Consider the following 23078-nt stretch of genomic DNA (forward strand, 5'->3'; position numbering starts at 1 on the left):
GAAAACACTCTTGCACTCTGGTCCTGCTTGTGTTGGCCACTGTGAGAACAGGACGCCGGACTAAATGGGCCTTTGGCCTGATCCAGCAGGGCTTTTCTCATGCTCCTATTAAATCCCTTGAAAATGCATTTATGAACTCAGCCTAGCTAAGGACCCATTCTCAAGAGCAATGTTTAAGCCCACTGAATTACAATTGGACTGCACTTTTATTTTGCAGTTGTGGACCACAATACTATGATCGCTGCACTGAAGGAGGTTGTGTGCATCTGTCACAGGCATCTTTTGGATGGCTCAGATGATATAATTGAGTGAAGAATGAGGAACATGCCTGGCTCCTGCTTCTTCTTTGCTCCATTTGCACCCTGCCTTTCTTCCATGGAATCCAAGGCACAGGGTTCCCTGGTGGTCTCCTATTCAACGACAAGATGTGGCCCTGCTTAGAGGCTGCTGCAACAAGTGCTTTGAGATAATGCCCTGGACCACCAGGCATCCTGGCTAAGCAAACCCTACAACAGGTGGTGGGAGGAAGTGGAGAGACAGGTAGTGACAGGTGGAAAGAAGTGGGGTAGGTGAGCAGAGGGCATTGCCCTCCAAGGGAGGATGGCTGGAGCTCTCTCTTTGCTGGTGGAAGGCCTGGATGGCTAGGTAATAATGTGTGCTGCTTCCAGCCTGGCTGGCCCAAGAATAAAGAAAGAACCTTGACAGCAGCACTGACCCTCAGCTGGTGGGGCCCTTAATGCAGGGATGGGGAACCTGTAGCCTTCCAGAAGTTGTTGGACTCCAATCCCCATTGGCCCCAACTGGCACATGCAAGAGTCAGGGATGATGGGAGTCCTAGGCCAACACCATCTGGAGAGCCACAGGTTCCCCATCCCTCCTTAATGGAACTGGACCCTGCAGTTGCCCTACCATTTTGATCTCTAATGCCAGCCATAATAAGGAACCCTGTAGGTTCCGGATATGTTGCATCTGTGGGCCTGGCTTTGAAAACCAACAATAACCTCCATCTGGAAGCACCTTTAAAGATGCTTCCAGAATGAATCCTCCAAGAGTATGACTTGCAGGCCGCACAGCAATTTCCAAGCACACCATCGGTGGCTCACGCACACTATTGCGGAGTGCTCACGCACACTTTTGCAGAGTTCCCTCCCACTGCGTCAACATCTACAGCGAAACAGGCCAAGGCGAGCATGTTTTCACACACAATGGGATTGTGCTTCAGGAACAAGGGCCAACAATGGCTGCAGCCTCTCACGGTGCTTGGGCAGCAATTAACAAAACAAAGCAAAACCCGCACAGGAGCTCCTACGGAAATCTACACCCGGCAGGCTGCACTGTTGTTGCAAGAGCCACAAGGCCACAGCAAAAATGCAGTAGTGATCAAACACAAGTTGCACGCTGCTTCCTGCGCAGGAGTTTGGAAAAGGGTTGCCCGGGTGTACAGTACAACCACCTCCGGGGTAACGAGCCCAGGCCGTGATCGGGAGTCTTGGCACTCTTTGTTTCTGCCTTACCGCCCGCCGCAGTCTCCAGGCTCCTGTTTTTTGCACTTGGACTTGTCCCGCCAAGGCGCCCCGCCCCGCCTCCTGCCTCGGAGCGCCGCCCTCGCCTCAGGGGCCGGCGTCGCCTGTCCACACGACCCCCCCCCCCCGGCTGCTGGCTGTCCTGACCACGCCCCCCCAGCGCGCGCCCTCTCTCTCTCTCTCTCTCCCTCCCCTCTCGCTCGCTCGGCGCTGCCTGGGACTTCCCTTCCCCGCTCTAGCTCCATTCAGCGCCGTTCGCGCTGCGCTCAGCCCCGCTTGCTCTCGGCGTCGCTGCGTCCTGGCAATGTCCCTGAGCGGCGCTCCCGCTGGCGGTCGGAGCTCGTAGGCGGGCTGGGGAAGCCTTTTCCTTTCCGTGCGTTTTGCGAGCCTCGGGGATGGAGGGCGCCTGAGCCGAGCGCGGAGGGAGGAGAGCGCCGTGTGGGACAGCCGGCTCGGAAAAGCAAGGCAGGCAGGCAGGCAGGCAGGCAAGGAAGCAGCCCGGCCATGGAAGCGCAGCCGGCAGCGGTGGCGGCCCCCGCAGCAAGAGCGGCGGCAACGGTGGCGACGGCCCCTGGCACCGGCGCGGCCCCCTCGGAGCCCGCCAAGGATACGGACCGCCAGCTGCGCCTTCGCCTCTGCGTCCTCAACGAGATCTTGGGCACCGAGCGGGACTACGTGGGCACCCTGAGCTTCTTGCAGTCGGTGAGTGGCGTAAGCCTGGGCAAGGGCGGGGGTCATCGGGGGCAGAGGAAAGGTCGCGCCGAGGGGCATGAGAGCGAGGCTCAGCTGTGCGTCCGCGGTGCGGCGTTGGCAAGCCAGAGGATTAGGGGGTGGTGAGAGTGTGTTTTGCGTGCAGCCGGGCTGCAGAGTTGGCGCAGGCTGGACAAAACAGACTTGAGCGGAATCTCTGGCGAGGATTGGAGCTTGGTCACAGGGCTGCTAGTCTGGTGTTTCTGTCTCTCGAGTTGAAGGATTGCCCCTTCTGGGACGGCAGGGCGTGCTCTGCAGTGGAGAGTGTGGCCACCTCAGGTGGCGTTTAGGGGTTGGCCCCCCAGGCAGAAGGGCATCATCACCTGTCTGACACGGACACCGGCAGGTGGGCAAAGCGCAGCCTTCTGGAGGAGGGTCGCCGGTGGTTACAGGACTGAGCGCTGGATTGTTGTGGTGTGCCATGCTTTGGACAACAGCATTCCCAAAGGACAAGGGTGCTGAGCGCAGTATGTCCCACCACTCTTGCACATTGGTTTGGGGTAGCAGGCTCTGCGTTGGAGAGGAGCTGGGTGGCACGGTTAGGGGTGCTGGGAAATACGGTGGGTACTGGCATAGGAAGTTCAGACTAGCAGATGCAACACAACTTGCCTGCCCTGGCTGAAAATGGATAGATGGTTTGCAAGCTGGGATTGTCAAGACAGGAGAGCGTATACATCGGCTGGGCTTCCTTTAAACCCATCTTTATGCTCCTGGGAGAATGTGCGGTGGATACACTTTTGCATTTAGGTGGTTGCCAGCGGTGGGCTTCCTGGTGGGTGGCAAGCGGCAAGAGCCCATGCTGGGAAAACAGAGCTTTGTTGCAGACGCTTGGTGTGGTTTTTAAATCACCCCTTTCAAGATCCAAATGCTTTCAAGATGTTTACACAGATGATCGTTCCTGAGGTGGTTCATAAGGTGCCTGAGCTGGCAAAAGAGGGAGCCCTTTGCAAACAATACTAACAAAGTATTAGTACAGAATTTTTTTAAAGTACAAAATCATCAATATGCTTCCTGTCTCAGGCTTTTGCCCCAGGGTTGGTGTTTTTTTTTTGAAGTTGCTTTTGACATCATTCACTTGGAAGATGTCTAATGGGACATTGTGTGTACTTTATGCTTTACATCATTTGTCCCCCCCGCCCCCCAGAAATAAGTCTTGCCTTTCTGAGACTTTTTTTGCTTTTAATGTGACAGTTAATTTCTGTTGCAGCCTAACTTCAATCAGACCTTGTTGCTTGAGAGTATTAAAATTCTAAATAAAATTTTAAAACCTTGGCATATTAAAATTTTATTTCTTTATTGCTTCATAAATAATGTGTTTGTGGGAGGCTGTATCTGTCCATCCATGTGGGGGCAATTAGTATCCCCATGCAAATTGAAAAGTAAAAAAAAGAGCAGCTTTCCTGTCTGGATAGTTCTCGTGTAATTTGCAACCATGACGCTTGGAACTCATCAGCATGCCTCCACACTTCTCCCTTTGCACACAACCTCTTTGTGGCGAACTCTGTTCTCACACTGTTCCAAAACCATGAGAAGGAACAGTCAATTCTGAGCAATTGTGCTCACTTTCTGGAGCTTCTTTGTTAGTAGCGCAATGAGCTTGAACTGGGATGGCTCTTCTGTAAATGCATCATGTCTGTTCTGTGTCAACATCATGTACTGTACTGAGGCAATCACCCATCCTTGAAGAATAAATACACTGGTGTATTTACTATTATACACACACTAGTTACATCCAGATTAGTCTGTTCTGTTGCTCTCTCTGTAGCATTGCCTTTGAAGACAGTTGGGAAACATAAGTGGTGGACAATTCAGCTGCTAGAATTCAGCCTCATGGAGGTTAGGTAGTTTGATCATAATACACTGATTTTGCAACAATTGAATTAGTTATCTATTTGTTTCCAGGCCCATTTTAAGTGCCAATACTAATCTTTAGACTAGGGATGGGGAACCTGGGGTCCTCCAGATATTGCTGGACTTGTTGTTGTTATATGCCTCCAAGTTGATTACAACTTAGGCGACCCTATGAATCAGTGACCTCCAAGAGCATCTGTCATGAACCACCCTGTTCAGATCTTGTAAGTTCAGGTCTGTGGCTTCCTTTATGGAATCAATCCATCTCTTGTTTGACCTTCCTCTTTTTCTACTCCCTTCTGTTTTCCCCAGCATTATTATCTTTAACAGTTCCCATAATCGCTGATCATTGGCCATCCTGGCTGAGGCTGATGGTAGTGGGAGTCCAACAACATCTGGATGCCTGGGGGTTCCCCATTCCTGTTTAAAGTCCTTAATGCCTTGGAACTAGAGTATTTGAAGAACCACCTACCTTCTTATGAATCTCCCATCAGTCCTAATCACCGTAGCCAATTGATGATGGGCATTGTAGTCCAACAACACCTGGAGTGCCACCGAACCCTCATCACAGCTTTAAAATGTCACGATGCCCCATCCAGCTAGTTCATATACTACATCCCCACCTGTCTACCATGTATGCTGGCCTGCAACAAAACATGGATGCAACTCCATCCTGAAATATGGTTCTTGCCAGTCTGGCAGTGTATAGCCCGCTTGTCAGCATTGTTTGCCTGCTACAATTCCATTTCTTTCCTGAACCTCCTTGATTGATTGATTTAGTTTATTTATATGCTGCCTTTCCACAGTGAGTTGTACCCAAAGCGGCTCACAACACATACTCATTTATTTGCAAATTAAAAATGGGGGAGGTGACGTTGGGAGGGGGAACAGTTTACAAAATATATCAATGAGTTCAAAGAAGACAAAAACCAACAATTTAGCAAATATAGAATAAATTCAGCATTACAAAAGAAGCAGTCCAAACTTAAATGCATAAGTACAAAGCAAAAAAAAAGTTAACAGACAAGGAAAAGATCCAGCTGCTGGCTCAGGTCTTCTTGCACTCCAAGGAGCCAGGAAGACTGACTGCTCCTTCCCATGTCTCCAGTGAATGTGACAAGAGTGGTAGGGAAATGCGTGTCAATTTCACAAATGCCTTAAAGGTGAAGGCGTCCCGGGACTTGTAGTGCCAGTCGTTTCCGACTCGTCTTGTGACGTTTACTAGGCAGACCGTATATATGGGGTGGGATTGCCAGTTCTTTCCCCGGCCTTTCTTTACCCCCCAGCGTATGCCAGGTATTCATTTTACTGACCACGGATGGATGGAAGGCTGAGTGGACCTCGACCCCTTTTACCGGAGATTCAACTTCCTCCTTCCATTGGAATCGAACTCCAGCCGTGAGCAGAGCTTCGGCTGTGTTACCGCCGCTTACCACTCTGCGCCAGAAGGATCTATCACAAATGCCTTAGGGTTGTTTTTTTTTAAAGTAAAGTATTAATATGTGAAACTTACAAGATCTGAACAGGGTGGTTCAGGACAATTGCTATTGGTGGTTACTGATTCATAGGGTTGCCGTAAGTTGTGATCGACTTGAAGGCACATAAATATATGTACTAGCTCATAATACAATTTTATTTATTTATTTAAATAATCATTAACTACTTTTTTGAGGGTTACTGGGCAGAGAAGGATGTTCTTTTCCCTCTCTCTCCATATACTTTCTCACAATCTAGCACCATGAACTCAGGGACATTACAGTTGATTGAGAAGGATACAGTTGCTTTAAGGGGCGACGCCAGCTTCAGTCCCGGTTTCTCCCTCACCATAGTTGAACACAAAGAGTACGTCATCTTCCAAACCTTCCAATTACAGTGGCTTCTGGCTTCATGTTGTTTATGTTCTGTTTTTGTGGAATGTGCTTCTATAAAAAGCACATGTCACTCAACCATCAAGTCTACTATTCCACCCCAGACAAAACAAATCAAGCTTCTCTGTCCCAAGTATTGAATAAATTAGTGGTTCCCATTTTTTTTCCTCCACGGACCACTTGAAAATTGCTGAGGGTCTTGGTGGACCACGTAATTATTTTTTTCCTGCCTGTTGTAGTAATTGTAATGTGCTGTGCTAGATGCTGTATGATTTTTAATCAAATTTTAATACTTATTTTATTTCTTTTATTTTAATGTGAATTCCACAGAATTCTATAGTATTCAAATTGCAAGTCTTCTTCATGGACACACTGTGCACCATTGGAATGAAGTACGTGGACCAGTGGTGGTCCATGGACCACAGTTTGGGACCCTCCATTGAGTCTTTGCCAGGAATTTAACTTTGACAAATTGCAACTTCTAGGATTATTCTTCTAATTGGGAAGATGGGTCCCACATGCACATACTCTCTCTGTGTGTCTGTTAGGACCTCTCAGAAGAGAGTTGAAAGAGAATATTGATGTTTATTGGGCTTGCCAAATGGGGTGTTCACACATTACATTAAACAAGTATACAATTTGTGTATAGAATTGTTGGTCTGCACACTCATACAGTTATTTACCTGTAATGTCCAATGAGTGTAGAGTCTGTGTCCCAGTGTACACAGTAGCAGAGCTGTACAAATCAACAAGTGAAACGCTTGTACACATGTAGAGAAAGCTTGTGTTCATTGTAATGTGTGAAGAAGCCTGAAGTGTGCATCAAAAAATGAGCAAATTGTAGGGTGGGAGAGAGAAGCCAAGGTCAGTTGTAGAAAGCCATTCCAAGAAGAAAAGAGAGGGGCAGGGAGATCTGTTTATTACCTTTTTACCCGACTGTTCTTCCAAGAAGCTCAGGGCAGTATACACGGTCTGCTCCCCTCCCCATGCTTCACTTTATCATAACAACCCTGTTAGGTAGATTAGTCAGAGAAAGAGAGAGAGGGGGGGGCTGACTCCAAACCACCCATTGAGCTTCACGGCTGAGTGAGGATTTCAACCCTGGTCTTTTCAGTTCTAGTCCAAAATGCTCTCCACTTCATCACAAGTAGCGACTGGGGAACCAGTGAAGGATTTTGAAGAGCCAGGGAGCAAAGCAGGAATTGGATGGGGCAAGACAAAGAACTGTTGAGAACTGATACATGCACGTCTTGTGTGTGAAAGGTGCCAGGTTCAATCCCCGGCATCTCCAGCAGCTGGGAAAAAGTCTCCTTTCTGAAACCCCCAAGAGCCACTGCCAGTCAGGGTCAGCCATACTGAGCTTGATAGACCAATAGTCTAATTTCATGTCAAGCAGTTTCCCATGTCCCTGTGTAGACATGATTATGGATACTGGAATGTGCTTGCCTCCGTGAGTGTGCTACACCTGCCCCAGCATTGGGACTTACTTCTGTATAGTTTTTATTTATTTATTTGATTAATTATACTGCTCTTCCTACTATGGGAGCCAAGGGTGGTGTGCGATATAATAAAAATCAATCACCCAAACCACCAAACATACACTAATACAGACTCAGAGCTGCTAAATCTTTGTATCGTCATTCATGTATAGGCTTGCACTGTGGAAGCAAAAACAGCTGATCAGACTATATGTAGATCGGGGTGGGGGACCTTTTTCAGCCCAAGGCCCATATTCCCTCATGGGCATCCTTCTGGGGGCCACATACTAGTGGTGGGTGTGGCAAAAGTGGGTGTGTTCAGACACAGACTGTGCTCCATCCAAGCAAACATCACAGGTTAATGACACATCCCAGCCAAGCGAAATCATTAGAGAAGAGTGGGAAGCAGGGCCAGTAAGGGGTGTGGCCTGGGCAGAGTCCTGAGAGCCAGATGGAAAGGCCTGGACAACCGCAAGTGGCCCTCAGGCCTGACATTCGTTACCCTTGGTGTAGGTTAAGAACTGACACCACATTTTTGGATGTTCTGGAGTGAGTTGGCTTAACAGAGCTACATTATTGTCTTAAAGGAGGGCAGATGGGAGGAGGTGTGCAAGTTGAGAACAGCCGAGAATCCCTTGCCATCTTTGGAGACCTTTCCCTGTCTGCCAAAAATTCAGGACTCTACTCTTGCCAGTGAGCAGTGAGAGAAAGTGTACTAGTGGAGGAACAGGATGGGAGGCACTGTGGCTGCAGCCTCGCTTTGTGTCTCAGAGCGTGTTATTATAAGGAGTGGTATTCAATGCTAGTCCTACTCAGAGTAGACCCATTGAAGTTGATAGACATAACCATCAATTTCAATGGGTCCACTCTGCATAGGATTTAGCTGAGTACAATAGGCCATGCCTTTCAGTAAGGACCTAGTGGAGCCAATGTAGCATAACATATAGGGTGGAACATCAGAAAAGGTTCATTTATCATTCCAAACCACTGCTGAATATTTCCATGTAACTGTGCAGTAGTTTTAATAAAGTCCAAATAGTGCACAGAGTGCCAGTCGTGGACTTGAGCACCCCGGATTCAAATCCCACTAAGCCATGAAGCTGATAGGGTGCCCTTTGACCAGTGGCTACTGCTCCTCATGACCCACATTATAGGGGTATGGAAATGGAAATGGACTGCCTTCAAGTTGATTCCGACTTATGGCGACCCTATGAATAGGGTTTTCATGGTAAGCGGTATTCAGAGGGGGTTTACCATTGCCTTCCTTTGAGACTGAGAGGCAGTGCCTGGCCCAAGGTCACCCAGCGAGCTTCATGGCTGTGTGGGGATTCGAACCCTGGTCTCTCAGGTCATAGTCCAACATTCTAACCACTACGCCCCACTGGCTCTCAAGTAGGGATATAAGCTCATGTATGTAATCTTGAGCTCTTTGGAGGGAGGGCAGGATACAAAAGTAATACATAATTCTACTGAAGCCTTCCCCGGTCCCCAGAAGTTTTGGACAACAACTTCCACCTCCCCTGACCAGTGGCCATGCTGGCTGGAGCTGATGGAAGCTGAAGGGCAACAGTTTGAGGAAGGCTGTTCTACCATATTTTACAACTATATCAGAGATACGTCTTGTGTATGACTGGATTCTTCTGTTCTGTTGATGTCTTAACACAACGCTTATGCCTATTTTTAAGATATAGGAATGACTCCTTGGAAAGAGCACACTTGCACGCTGGAGGTGCCAGGTGGGATGGGAAGCCGATTCTAGCATGCAGAGGTTCCTTTCTCCTGTTAAATGCTACACTTGCCCTTTAGCGTTGCTTGACAAGAAAGCCAGCTGGAGTTACAGAGAGCCCCTTTCGGAATAAAACACAGATATTAACACAGTGCAAGGAAGCTTTTCTTTACTTGCGCAAAATTGCCATCAGTGTGAAGTGTGAGTTTTCATGGGAGCGTGTGTGTGTGTGTGTTTGTTTGGATTTTGTGGATTGAGCTGGTGCCCCCTTATTACACATTCTCCATTCAAGCTCCAGACTTCACTTAGTACTTTCCATAAATAATGCTCTAAGAAGCAAATAGCCATTTTCAATGCATAGTGAAGCAGGAGCTTTGCAGGGACTTCCGGGCTTCTGTGGTAATGTAAAAGAATCTTCTTCTGTGTTTGATGTTGTAGACTTGCTTATAAATCAGGCTCTGTTACTGGGAGCATTTTTCCCCCTTGGACTTTCCTTAGAAGACTAGCATGTGGTTATGTAGTAGTTAAGGGAAAGGTTTTCCTTTGTCTGTGCCTAGAGACCTTTTCCCCTACGCTTAGTGGGGGTTCTCTCTCGCACACACAGAGGCTCCGTTTTTATTTGCTTTGTATAAAAAGATTCCACAGCCTTTATTCTACTTCTGTGGGTCGAAAGGGGGAACGAGGGAGTAAAAGGGGGGAGGAGAGAGAAAGCATCATGGAAGTTACAGAATAGAACATTTTCTACATTCCCCAAAGAAGCCATAATATTTGTCACAATATTTTCTTGAGCAGCTCCATAAAATGCTACTAAAGGCCTTTACTCTACAGGGTTTTTTTTTGGTACTATGCGTACATTTGAAATATTTATTTGCAGAATGGCCAACAGTTAATGGTGGTGGGAGGCAGGCCTGTGGTAGATTGCTTTGCATTACATAAAATCGGACAGAATTTGGAAAAGCTGTATCATGGTTTTTATCCTTGGCATGCCTTGATTAATGCTTTTTTGCTGAACTCTCAACAACTCAGTGGCTGGGATCCAAGCAGCCTGATGTGTGAGTGACAAGCACTTCTGTTGGGCAGGGGATTGCTGATATTCCCTCCTTGAGCTACATTGGGGCTGCACTGTGTGCTGCTTCAGAGCATCTCCTGAATCACAGGAGCAACTTTTTGGCAGGTGCCAAGGGTGCAGTGGAAGGAGCGGTGAGAATAGATTCCATAGGCATGTGAGATGTCTTTAGTTCTTAGCCTGTATGCCTAAGGGGGAAGTTTTACACATCAAAAATTATGCATATTATTCAGTACAAGTGAACAAAATGCAACAAAATGTTGGAGTGTAGAGTGCTCCTGTTCTTGGTACCAGCCAACCATGCTTTCTTCCAGGATATTCCATTTCACACTAGGAATGTAAAATGGAAATGGACTGCCTTCAAGTTGATTCCGACTTATGACGACCCTATGAATAGGGTTTTCATGGTAAGTGGTATTCAGAGGGGGTTTACCATTGCCTCCCTCTGAGGCTGAGAGGCAGTGACTGGCCCAAGGTCACCCAGTGAGCTTCATGGCTGTGTGGGGATTCGAACCCTGGTCTCCCAGGTGATTTCCATCCCATCCTGGGTTTGTTGCAATCAGTGCTGTTTCTGTTCTGCTACAGTTTAACTGCTTCTAAAACCTGCATTTTCCTACTGTTTGCTATGGCAGAAATGTATGTAATTGATTAACTTCAATGCATGCCAATGGAAGGGAAACACTAAAAGCAATACAGTAAATAACATAACTATTTACTTAACGTTTGTAGACTAAAAAAAAAATACCACAACCCGCTCATATTCGCTTGCGTGGTTTCCATTCCTGACATCTGATGAAGATACAAATTGCTGGAAACTGCTCCCATTGGTATTTATCCAACATTCCTATTTCACATGCACCCCTCATGCTTTTCATTCCATATCTGCTGAGCATGCTCAGTCCTCATTGAGCTGTTTTTTTAGGGGGAAGGGGTCCTCTCCATCCACTCATTTTTTGAAAAAATTACTTCTGCCAATCTTGGGGTTGCCCAACCCTGCTGTTACCTTCCTCTTGCCTGTGGATGGTGCAGTTTTAGCGGTATAAGGATACACACTTGGAAAATGAGTTCACTATCGGTATATAGGATTTCAGAGAGATTATATTTTCATGTTCATTATACTGATTTTTTTTTAATCAGCATTATCAAATCAACAGCCCAATGCTGTGCGTGGCTAGGATTGCAGCCTAACAGCTACATCATAGCTCTGCTTGCTTTTAATTACAGTGGAATCTGCTTCCAAGTAGGCATGTTTAGGATTGTAGCCCAAGTGCGTTTTTAGTATCCTGAGTTCAGCATAGCCTGCATTTGAGGTATGCCTGATAAAAAGTACGGTGGGTTAGGAAGATAGGTTTTATTGTAATAATATGATTGTAAAAGCAGAAAGGGTTTTTTATGCCATCAGTAAACCAGGCTAAGCTATTTTGCTATGACTGATGCATGCAGACCTATTTATTAGCTCCATTTTTGCAAGAAGAGAGGAAATACTAAGTTTTAAGTTCTGAAAGAACTAGGGTCCTTTTCTTTATAATATATAATGTGTGTCGGAAGACCTTTGTTATTAATCTTCTTGAGCATAGGCCTATAGATGTTGCTTGTGGTTGGAAAGGTTCCGTTAACACACCAACATTTTTCATATTGTCAGTTTGAAATGCAAAGGAAATAATGAAGAAGAAGAAAAGCCCAAGATGTTAACACAGATAGAGAAATGTGAAACAAGGAAGAGATAAAACAGAAAAACAAGACCAACGTCTTAATGTCAAAGTTATTGATGGAATAAGATCCTTTTCAGTTTGACGTGGAATGGTAATGATTGCACTGGAAATATTTTGTGATATCCTATCACAAAGCCTAGAAAACATTAGGAACCACTTATTTTTTTTGAGCAGCAACTCCCTTTTTCATCCCTTTGTTTGAAATTAAGGTTTCTGGGTGTGTTTTACATTTATTGTGATTTTTTGCAATGTGACTCCGGCTGCACTTACCTAGGAGGAGGAGGTCGCATTAAGCTCACTGGGACCTACTTTTGAGTAGACATATGGATTGTGCTGTCAGTGGCCTTGTTTGCATGTAACACTAAGCTAAACTGTGGCTTGTCAGGAAAGAGCGAATGTGCTGGTGCATAGGGAGAAAATTGCAGTCAGCTTGCTTCCCTCCTGCTGCGGTGTGCTGCTGTGAGCTTAGCCATGGTTTGGCTTAGCATTATGTCAAAATGCAGGCTCAGCTGGTAAGACAAGAACAAACCTTGATTATAGCTCATGGATTGTTTGATGTGAGACACCAGCACGCTTGCTCACTTCTGGTAAGCCATAGTTTGGCTTAGTGTTATGAGTGAACCAGGCCAGTGTAACAAAATCAAGGCTAGTAGATGCTTACTAGACCATTTCACACATTACACAGAAGGAAACCGGGGTTTGCCATTGAATGCATACAATAGGGCCCCTCTTTATGGCACTTCACTTCTTGGCGCTTTGCTAATGCGGCGGTTTTGAATTGTGTCTATGTCCCATATGTTTGGTGCTTGTTCCGTTTTTGCAGCGATTTTGTGGCATGATGGGAATTGATGGTGCCCGATGCCCTGAGCGCGTCATCAGAGCTTGTAAACGTTCCTTTTTTAAACTACAGTTGGGCTGATGGGAGTTGTAGTTCAAAAAAGAAACGTTTCCAAGCTCTGACGATGCGCTCAGCAGCTGAGTCTGAGAAGGGTGTCGGCACCATTTTATTGTCATGGGGGGTGGCGGGGGCGAGTGAGCGCATGAACAGGCAGGGGGGAGAGCAAAAAGACAAGGGGGGACGAATAAGGGAGGCGGCGGAGAGCAGGCAGGGGGGAGGGCGAGCGGGCAAGGGGGGGATGAGTGAGGGAGGCAGCGGAGAGCGAGCGAACAGGGAGGGGGAGGGCGAGCAGGCAAGGAGGGACAAGCGAGGGAGGCAGTGGAGGGTGAGCGAGCAGGTGTGGGCGGGCGAGCAGCTCCCTCCCTGTGATCTGCAGCAGGGAGCCTGCTGCGGAAGGGGAGCACTACTCCCCCACCATAACGAGGGCGAGCGAGCGGGGGGGGAGAGGGCCATGCACGGAAAAATGGAACATTGATCAGCTGTTGCAGGGGGAGCTTCAGGGGCAAAGCGCTGTCAGCTGGAGCTCCCCGCACTACAGCTGATTGATGTTCCGCTTTTCGGCAATTTTCGCTTTACGGCGGGGGTCTGGTCTCTAACCTGCCATATAAGTGGGGCCCTACTGTATTCAGTAGGGCACTGCAGCCAATTGCAATTCCCTCACAGATAAATCTGTATGAAATCTATTTGCAAACATGTGTTTGCTGCATTCCTACTTTAATCTATAATGTAATAATGACTAATAAATATGCATAATAATAATATTATAATAATATATCATTAAAGGCTGATTCAGATAATGCTTAGTTTGATATCCAAAGGAACAGTGGTTTAGTAGTAGTTGCATCCCTATCTATTTATTGTGTTCTAGAGTCTTTTAGGAACAAAGGAGCATAGGAGCAGCCTTGACACTTGGTCCATCTAGCTCAGTATTGTCTACACTGACTGGCAGTGGCTCTCCAGGATTTCGGACAGGATTCTCTCCTAGTGCTACCTGGAATTGCCAGGGGTTGAACGGTGGACCTTCTACATGCAAAGCAGATGCTCCGCCACTGAGCTATGGCCCCTCCCTGTTCTTTCACTACTTCTCATATAGCACACAAGCTGCCATCTGATTAAATATACCCACATCCTGCTGGCTTAAAAATATATTTTTTCCAGGTAGCGCTGCTAAATATTTAGCTTCTTGGTATCCGTGCTGCCCTTCATGACATCTCTGTGTTTGCAGCTCTTTTCAACTTTTCAGCAGCCTCGCCTGAGGCTGTGATTGGTTGTTTGGGCCGTTAAAAGGACTCTTTGCATCGGTTGCTTCTTGGCTACGGTTTCCTGGGTCCTGCCCTGTTCTGCGCCTCTTTTTAGGTTCAAGAGGTGCTGATAATAAAGCTTCTGCTTGTCGGGGAAGATAAACCATCTGTTTTGTGTAAAAACAAGTTGTTTCTTTTCCTGCAAGGCGGCCTTATGAGGGAGGAAGGGCGGGAGGTGATGAAAGAAAGAGAAGGGCAGATCTAAATGAGCTTTCCTGTTTTTGTTGCTGATGTGGGTCAGATGCATGCACTTGGCAATTGCCACAAGGTGTCTGTCTGAAAGGCAGCTGGGCTTATGTATTCTCATTCTGAAAGTCACCGCTTGTTTTGTTAGTTCAAGATGTTTCCTTCCCCAATACCATCCTCCCTTCCAGTGTTGTGTAACGGGTGTCTAGTGATATAGGAAAAGATCCAGTCAAAGGGAGGGAATGTCTCTAGGAAGCAGTTTAGCTGTGGGAGGCCATTTAGATTTCCCTCACAGAAAACAGCCTGGATGCAGGAAATTAAACAAAAGCAGGCAATTTAAGCAAGGGGGAAGCCCTTCTTTGAAGCATCTGATTGTTATTCTTCAATCTGTCCCAAAGCTAATTCATTCCTCAGCGCATGCAGATGATGGCTGTGGCTGAATGCTGAACACCAGTGGTGCTGTGTAAGTATGTGCCTGCTGAGCATTTGGCTCATATTGGTTCCTTGAGCAGATATACATAAATGGCTATGAAGGCCGCAATCCTATGCACACGTACCTGCGAGTAAGCCCCAGGGAACATAATGGGGCTAACTTCTAAGGAAACATGCATAGTTAAACAATGCGATTTGCTCCTGCAAGATGTCGTGACGACCACCAACTTAGATGGCTTTAAAAGAGGATTCAGCAAATTCATGGAGGAGGATAAGGCTGTCAGCGGCTTTTAGCCACAATGGCTATGTTCTTCCTACATTGTCAGCGGCTGTATGCCTTTGCATACCAGCTGCTGGGAATCCCAGCTGTTGTGCTCAGGTTCAGCCTGTAGGCTTCCCGTGGGCATCTGGTTGGCCACGGTGAGAACAGAGTGCTGGAGCAGATGGACCTTTGGTCTCATCCAGCAGGTCTCTTCTTTTGCTCTTGGGACTGAACTGCAAGGAGAAGTTAAGGGAGATGCGCAACAGATCCAGTAGGAATGCGATGATGGATATTGCTATCAAAAGAAGAAGGCCTCTGCCTTTTAGATGGGGATGGAATGGTTTTACATCAGAGGTTCATCCATCGTCATCATCATTATTGCCACAGAGCACAGGCTGCAGTCCCATCTCTAAATCTGCAGACAGACAATAGTCCTCCCCCCCCCCCCCGTTGAAAGGGCTTTGAGAAAGGCATTGTCTTCGAGGCTTCTATTTCCTTTATCTCACTGTTGCCTCTACTCAGACAGGTTGTGCAATTAAGACAACAACAACAACAACAACCATGTTTATTAGAGGTGAAAGTGGAATGAAGGTCCAGAACATGAGCACCAATCCTTTTGATTTACCTTCAGCTTCCTGGATTAAAGCTGTCGTTTGTCTCCGGCCTAAATTCTTCATAGAGCACCCTAAAAGAACCAAACAGAGTCCAGCAAAGTGATGGATCCATGTGCAAGCAATAGCGTGCATGATCCTCCTGGGGTTTCTGAGGCATGTCTCTTTCAGCAGCTTCCTCTGCTCACCCGGTTGCCAATTGGAGAATGGGCAGAGCTGCTGAAAACAGCTGAGAAAACCCCTTTTGGTGCATGTCGCCGGATCGCGCTTGTATGTGGCTGTGTACACACCATACATTTAAAACATGTTATTCCCCATCCCCAAAGTAATCCTGGGAACTGTAATTTACCCCTCATAGAGGGGCACCCTTAACAAACTACAGTTCCCAAGATTTTTTGGGGGGAAATCCATGTGCTTTAAATGTATGGTGTGTATGCAGTCTATCCACATGTTCCTGCATCTGATGAAGTGGGCTGTCGTCCATGAAAGCTTACACCACAGTCAGTCTGTTAGTCCTTAACATGCCACAAGACTCGTGTATGTCTGTCTGTGAGACACAGTTATCATCTGGAACTTCTCATGTATTGCTTTGTTGGTTTCTGTAATGTGTACTTCACAGGGCTGGCTCTTGGTTTGAGAGGATCCTTTCCTATGCCATTGTTCTTCTACCTGGTTGGCAGCAGCACCCTTTTGATTGGTAACCCCAGGTGGCCACCATTTAAATTCCCCACAATGCCCCAAGTGGTGCTGCATTGGAGCATGGCAAATTTAAAACTTGAGTGCCTGGCTGCTTGACATATTGAAGCCCAGGTCAAGTGCTGGCACTTGGCTTTGCCATGCTGCTATGGACCTGGAGGCTGCCCTTGGCTGCCATGAGGTGTCACTGGGACTGGTGCTTTATTCATAGAATCATAGCAAGCTGCCTTATAGCAAGTTAGACCATTGGTCCATCTAGCTCAGTATTGTCTACACCAGCCTTTCCCAACCGGTGTGCCTCCAGATGTTGTTGGATCACAATTCCCATCTTTCCTGCCCATTGGCATGCTGGCTGAGGCTGATGGGAGTTGTGGCCCAACAACATCTGGAGGCACACTGGTTGGGAAAGTCTGGTCTACACTGATTGGTGGCAGCTCTCTCCAGAGTTTTAGACGGGGAGAGACATTCCGAGCCCTACCAGGAGATGCTGGGGATTGTACCTGGGACCTTCTGTATGCAAGGCAAATGCTCTACAGCTGAGCCACAACCCTTCACCTATTCAGTGGTGTGTGTGGTATATAGCACTGACGTTCAGCTGGTGGATCAGGATCTACAATTGATTTGCCTTGGCCTAAGGTGTGGTCATTCTCATGTCACCAGTACTACTTTTTTCTTTCTTTTTTAAAAAAAAGATGCCTAGGTATTTTACTTTTAAAGGAGAGTGTGAAAGAGGAAGTCAGATGCAAAATGAGCAAGGGTGTGAGCTTTATAAACTCTAGCATTTTTTCCCCCAGTGGGGAGTGGAGAACCACGTATACCACTTTGAGCTCCTTGGAGGTAGGGTGGGATAGAAAGGAAAGAAATAAAATATAAATATTTTCAATTTTTTTTTAGATGCTCCCTGTTAGGGAAAGCTTTCTTTGCAGGCCAGAGCATGGTGGGCTGGTTTTCATTTTGCTTTATGTAGCAAATAATCTCTGTGGATGTTAATGGCACTGACCTCACAAGCCTGATGGAGAGCTCTGTGTTTTTTGAACTGATAAGGCCTTAGCCTTATAGTAATTATGACAACCCTAGCTTCCGATGCTGTCATTTTCCATGCTCTTCCTTTCACCATGTTAGACGAAAAGGCACAGAAGTGCTTTGATAGTGCAAGGATGTGCACATTTGGACTCCTGGGTATTGTTCTTGACTCTGTTGCCAAGTGTCTGAGCTAGACTTCCCCTCCCCATCTGCCAAATGGGGCAGATAACAATTCCTGCCTCATGCAGTGTTATGAGCTTTTGTTAATTACGGTTTGTAAAAGTGCTGCAAGTTCCACAGATTAAAGGGGAGCCGAGTAATAACTGCTCTCTAATAAAGTCTCCTGTAACTGCCTCCTCACAATGGCTATAAAAGCAAAGGCCTGCTTTGGAAGGGAGATAATGATCAGCTTGGTTGGGCTGATGCATCATGCAGTTTTTATGGTAGCCTGCTCAGAGCTGATATTGGGCTGTTCAGCTCCTGCCTCAGGAGACCTCTTGTCCACCCTCCCCAAACAAACCTGAGAGAGCACTCCCTCATTTAAGATTAGAATGAGGTACATGTAGAGCCTGGCTAGGAGTCCAGAGTCTGTGAGTTCAAATCCCCGCTCATGTCTCCTAGGTGCAAAGGGCCAGCTAAGATCACCCCCACAGTGAATGGCTCAGGGGTTACGTGCCCTGCCACCTGTGCAGCCATGGGCAAGCTGCATAGTACCAAGGAGCCCAGTTGCCCCCCAGCTGGCAGTAGCGGACAAGGAAGGGGCTGGCTTGTGCCGCTGTGGCAAGCTGAGCAAGCCCTAGCCAGCTGAGGAGGACTAGCCTCAGAGGGAGGCAATGGTAAACCCCCTCTGAATACTGCTTACCATGAAAACCCTACTCATAGGGTAGCCATAAATTGGGATTGACTTGAAGGCAGTCTATTTCCATTTTCATGTTGAGTAATGCTTCAGCCTATTATTTATGTTTAGTGGCAACAACAACAGACATCATGTTGTCAATAATTCTACAGTTTTCTCTTGGCAGGGCTGGCCTGATTAAGACATTTTATTTTGGCAGAAATGGTTCCTCCCCCCCCCGCCCCATACACATCAGTTTAGTCAATTGTTTTACAAGGACCGTGCTTTTAAAAATATATATATCTTTGTGTTCTTGTAAGATTCCTTCAGAGCTCCCTGCAGCCATGTGATGGGATGAAAAATAGATAAATATGAGTTAAGCACTGAGATTGAAATGCCTTGCCTGCTCCTAGCTTCCTCAAGGAGAACGAGGAAAATGTGTAATTTTGTCCTGAGCACACACACAAACTTTCATTCCAATCTCTCAATCTTCGAGGGAACGAAGAGCTATGCTACAGTAGAAGCAAGGAGGAAATGGATGTTGAGGTCAAGCAGCATGACCAATGAAATGTGATGCCAATAATAAACTGGCATGGACAGATGTTGCATTGTGTTGTGTTTTGCACTGTTGGCAGCCCCAGTGAAACTGGGTATAGGGGCCAAACTGAGGTTCATCCTTGAATCCTTTGTTACAATTTTTGTACACCAACTTCTATTCAGAGCAGCTGAGTCTGGTCCGTTAGGTAAGTGGAGCACTGCTTCACCAAGAGGAGTCTCCCTTCAGCCAGCCCCCCCACCTGACTGCCTTCTTGCTTACAACCAATCCGGGGAGTTTCCTCCAGCTTCTTCCTCTTTAGTCTCAGTGTTGCCTTCGTAGAACAGGGACAAAGCTAGAATGGGTCGACTCTGCCTGTCATTGATTATGGTTCCATCTACTCTTGGTCACTCTGCTTTTTGCCCATTGCAGTCCCAACGGCCCTCAACCTCCACCGATTCAGAGGTCTTGGTTGAAAAGGGATATACCATCTTGTATTATATATTTTGTATTTTCCTTCCTATTTCCCTCACAGAGCTACAACTCTGAGTGGTTTAAAAATCAGTCCCTCCATCTTCCCAAGGAACTCTGGGAATTATAGCTCTGTGAGGGGAATCGGGGTCTCCTAACAACTCTCAGCACTCTTAACAAACTTCAGTTCCCAGAGTTCTTTAGGGGAAGCCATGGCTGTTTAAAGTGGTATGATACTGCTTTAAATGTAGAGTGCAGATGGGGCCTTAATGCTGGAATTCCTGAGCAGCAGCTCTTCCAAGACCACAGTCACACCAGACATTTATTTCACTATTAATCCTGGGAAGTTAGTTTGTGAAGGGTACTGAGAGTTGTTAGGAGACGCCCTGTTCCCCTCACAGAACTACAATTCTCAGAGTTCTGTGGCTAGAGGGATTGATTGTTAAACCACTCTGAGAATCGTAGCTCTGTGAGGAGAATAGGAGCCTCCTAACAGCTCTCAGCACCCTTCACAAACTACACTTCCCAAGATTCTTTGGGGGAAGCCATGATTGTTTAAAGTAGACTTAATAGTGGAATAAATATATGGTGTGCATGTGGCCCAAGTAAGCAGGATTGGCCTTTAGGAAGAATTGAGCCACTGGAGCAACTCATTTTCAAAATCTGACTCTCTTTGCCATTTGCTCCGGCTGTAACAGTCCAGCGCACCTCTGAGTACCTCAGGAGTGCCAGTTGTCTGACCATGTGTCATCATCAGCTATGACTGGGAAGGAAGGTGCCTGCATTTGTGTGGATCTCTTGCAGCCACTCGGGTGCCTTTGCAGCTGATCTCCTTTGTAGAAGCTTCACGCAGCTGGAGGAGTGCAAAGGAAGTGCAAAGACCCACATTAAAGAACCTTCATAAAGTTAAGAGAACAAAAACAGGCAGAAATACTGAAGAAGGGCACTGCCAGCTCCTTTCGTAGGAAGATGATTTGAAAGTCTCCCCTATAGTTTTTGCAGCGGCTTAACAGTTCTGATTTTGCTCTAAAATGCAGCTCCCTCTGCACATCCTGCATTTAAAGAACATATTTTTTATTTGCAGTAAGCGATGATAAAACCATTCCCACTGTTTCTATTGAATGCAATTTAGAGTGCATGATTTGGTGAGGTAAAAAACTTTTTTTAGCATCGCTGTGTATCACAAAAAGGGGGAGGAAGGCCAGATTTCAGTCTTCAGGCTACATGAACGGTGTGGAATTGTGTGTTTTAAAATCTTTTTTTGTAAGAAGCATTGGCCAATGTGCTCCATTTCAACAGTGTTACAGCTTGGCAGAGCAATACTATTTAGTTTTAAGCGCATGGATTTCTAGAGGATCCCAGTATAGAGGGATTCAAAGGGTAGAATTTGGTCCTGGATGTGTTCATCTAAACAGAGAAACTGCCAGGCTTTTGTGTGAAAAAATAAGGGAACTGTGCTGTATGCATAGTCTGTGTGTTCTTTGAGCCCTTCTCTCCTTCAGCAGGTGTCACTGTTTTCTCTTTCACAGTATTTCCCTTCCTTGTTTTGATTTGTGTTCTGGAATCAAAAAAATACTAACATAAAAGAACCTTCCAGCCAACCCTAACATTGATATGAAAATACTAACTTTCTAACTCGCAGCATATTAAAAACAAAATAATTTGTACCCAGAGATATGGCTTAATGCCTCTCCCATGTTATCAATTACCCATCTATTATGTTATATGGAATTGCAAAGTCTTTATATCCTGACAGTGCACATTCTGAGTACTTGAAGATAGGACTCATGTATCCATAAAGTCATTTATCTGTGCCATACCTTCTCTCTCTCTCTCTCTCTCCATGCAAACTTCGCTTTTCCCTTGCAAGGATGTCCAGAACTTTCGGTAAAGAACAGATGTCTGAAGTCTTGGGTCCCAAATCTTTATCTGTGCTATACCTTTTTTCTCTGTACCCCCTTCCAATTTCCTACAGTTTCCACAGTTCGCTGGAACTGAGCTATCCTGAGAATTGTAGCTCTGCGAGGGGACCAGTGGCCTCCTAACAACTCTCAGCAACCTCAGCAAACTACAGTTCCCAGGATTCTTTGGGGGAAACCATGACTGCTTAAAGTGGTATGAGACTGCTTTAAATGTATAGTGCAGCTGCGGCCTCTGTCGCTTTATCCATCTCCATACAGAGACACACACTTGCATTTTCCCCCAAACCTGGGATAACCATTCTTACCCAGACACTCATAATATATATGTTAAATGGTAGATGCTATCTATCATTTCACAGTATTAAAGACAGATAAATAAAAGGTTTCTGAAGACTTATGAGACCTGTGCATTTCTGGGAAGGGACCACAGCTCAGTGGTAGAGCACTTAGTGGTAGAGTGGTAGAGCTTTGCATGCAGAAGGTCCCAGGTTCAGTCCTTGGCATCTTCAGTTAAGGGGATGAGGGAGCAGGTGATGGGGAAGACCTTTAACTGGAGAGCTGTTGCCATCATGGGAGATGAACAGATCATCTGACTTGGTAAAAGGCAGATTCCCCAGTAACAGGGCTGGCACCAGACATGCTGGGGCCCTTGGCACCAGCTTGTCCTGGGCTCCGGTGCACACATGCATGCATGCATGCACGCACACGCACACACACATGCCTACCTGTCTCTCGCAGGGAGAGAGCTTCTTCGGCCTGCCCGTTTGCTGGCTCCGTCTCTCCTGTCTTTTGCGGCTGCACGGGCTGCGCACGCAAGACTGCCATCAACCAAGATGGCAGTGCAGGCTTCAGCTCCTTAGGGAAACCTCGTCCACCATCTTGGTTCCGGGGGCCCTTGGCCAGGGCCCGACCTGGCCGCCCTTTGGGACCGGCCCTGCCCAGTAACTTCGAGTCCTTTCTTAAATAGGGACTTCAGGCTCAGCTGTTCATAAACTGTGTTTAGTTCCTTGCTTAAGGAGCTTTGGAAATTTAGTACCAAAGTTACAGATCCCTCCTTGTATATTCTTATACCCCAAGAATATTTCATATTTGCAAAGTGTCATTGTTTCTTGATACAAAACTATTCGTTGTCATGATGCTAAAATTCCAACTAACCCTCCAAGGCTGTTTTCTCCCCTTGTATTGGAAGCTTGTGAGGTTCCTTTACAGCTGCCTTTTTAGCTGTGCAAAATCCATTGCCTTTTGTTTGGGGCTTTGGAGGACAGGAAAGAATGTGCAGTTTGTTAGTGCTGGTGATTTACCTCCATCCACTTTTGTATTGGGGTGGAACACTTAATCCGTGTTTACATAGCAATCTTTCTGTTGTGTGCCCTGAATTGATTGAGGGTCTCTTGATGGATATAGTCTGCTGGTGGTACTCTTTCAGTACATATAAGGGGTTTAAAATGTTGAAAAGCAGGCAGCCTTGCCATCTCAAGTTTTACATTGTTTTCCTCCTCTGTCCCATCTCATGCAGAAACTTACCTACATCTTCCATAGTGGGGTTGCCAAAACCTGGCTTTTGCTAGTTAAATCAGCAGGGAGGAGCTTTTATTTATTTATTTATTACATTTTTATACTGCCCCATAGCCGAAGCTCTCTGGGCGGTTCACAACATCAAAATATCAACATACAATTTAAAAACCACACATTAATCAATTTAAAACATATCTCATTAAATTTATTGAACAAGTTATGTCTCGTGGCACACCTTGTTGCTATGAGAAGCTATAATGAGAATGGGGAACCTTTTTCAGACCAAGGACCATATTCTTTCATGGGCAGCCTTCTGGGGGCTGCATTCCACTGTTGAGCAGAACCGGAGGCAAAGGTGGGCAGAGCAGCAGATACCGCTGTCACATTTGTACAGTAGGTTCCATTGCAGCTACGCGA

The 23078-nt window shown here is 46.4% G+C and overlaps 1 protein-coding gene across 1 annotated transcript in view; it reads left to right on the forward strand.

The window, feature by feature from the left end:
• Positions 1–1752: 1752 nt before the first annotated feature.
• Positions 1753–23078, forward strand: part of PREX1 (phosphatidylinositol-3,4,5-trisphosphate dependent Rac exchange factor 1) — a 334614-nt gene continuing 313288 nt past the window's right edge. The window contains exon 1 of the mRNA XM_061631360.1: positions 1753–2225. Within this exon, the coding sequence (XP_061487344.1) occupies positions 2028–2225 (198 nt within the window). The 5' untranslated portion in view covers positions 1753–2027. The remainder of the gene's footprint in view (positions 2226–23078) is intronic.

This window comes from Rhineura floridana, chromosome 6 (assembly GCF_030035675.1).
Source record: "Rhineura floridana isolate rRhiFlo1 chromosome 6, rRhiFlo1.hap2, whole genome shotgun sequence".
Classification (NCBI taxonomy): Eukaryota; Metazoa; Chordata; class Lepidosauria; order Squamata; family Rhineuridae; genus Rhineura; species Rhineura floridana.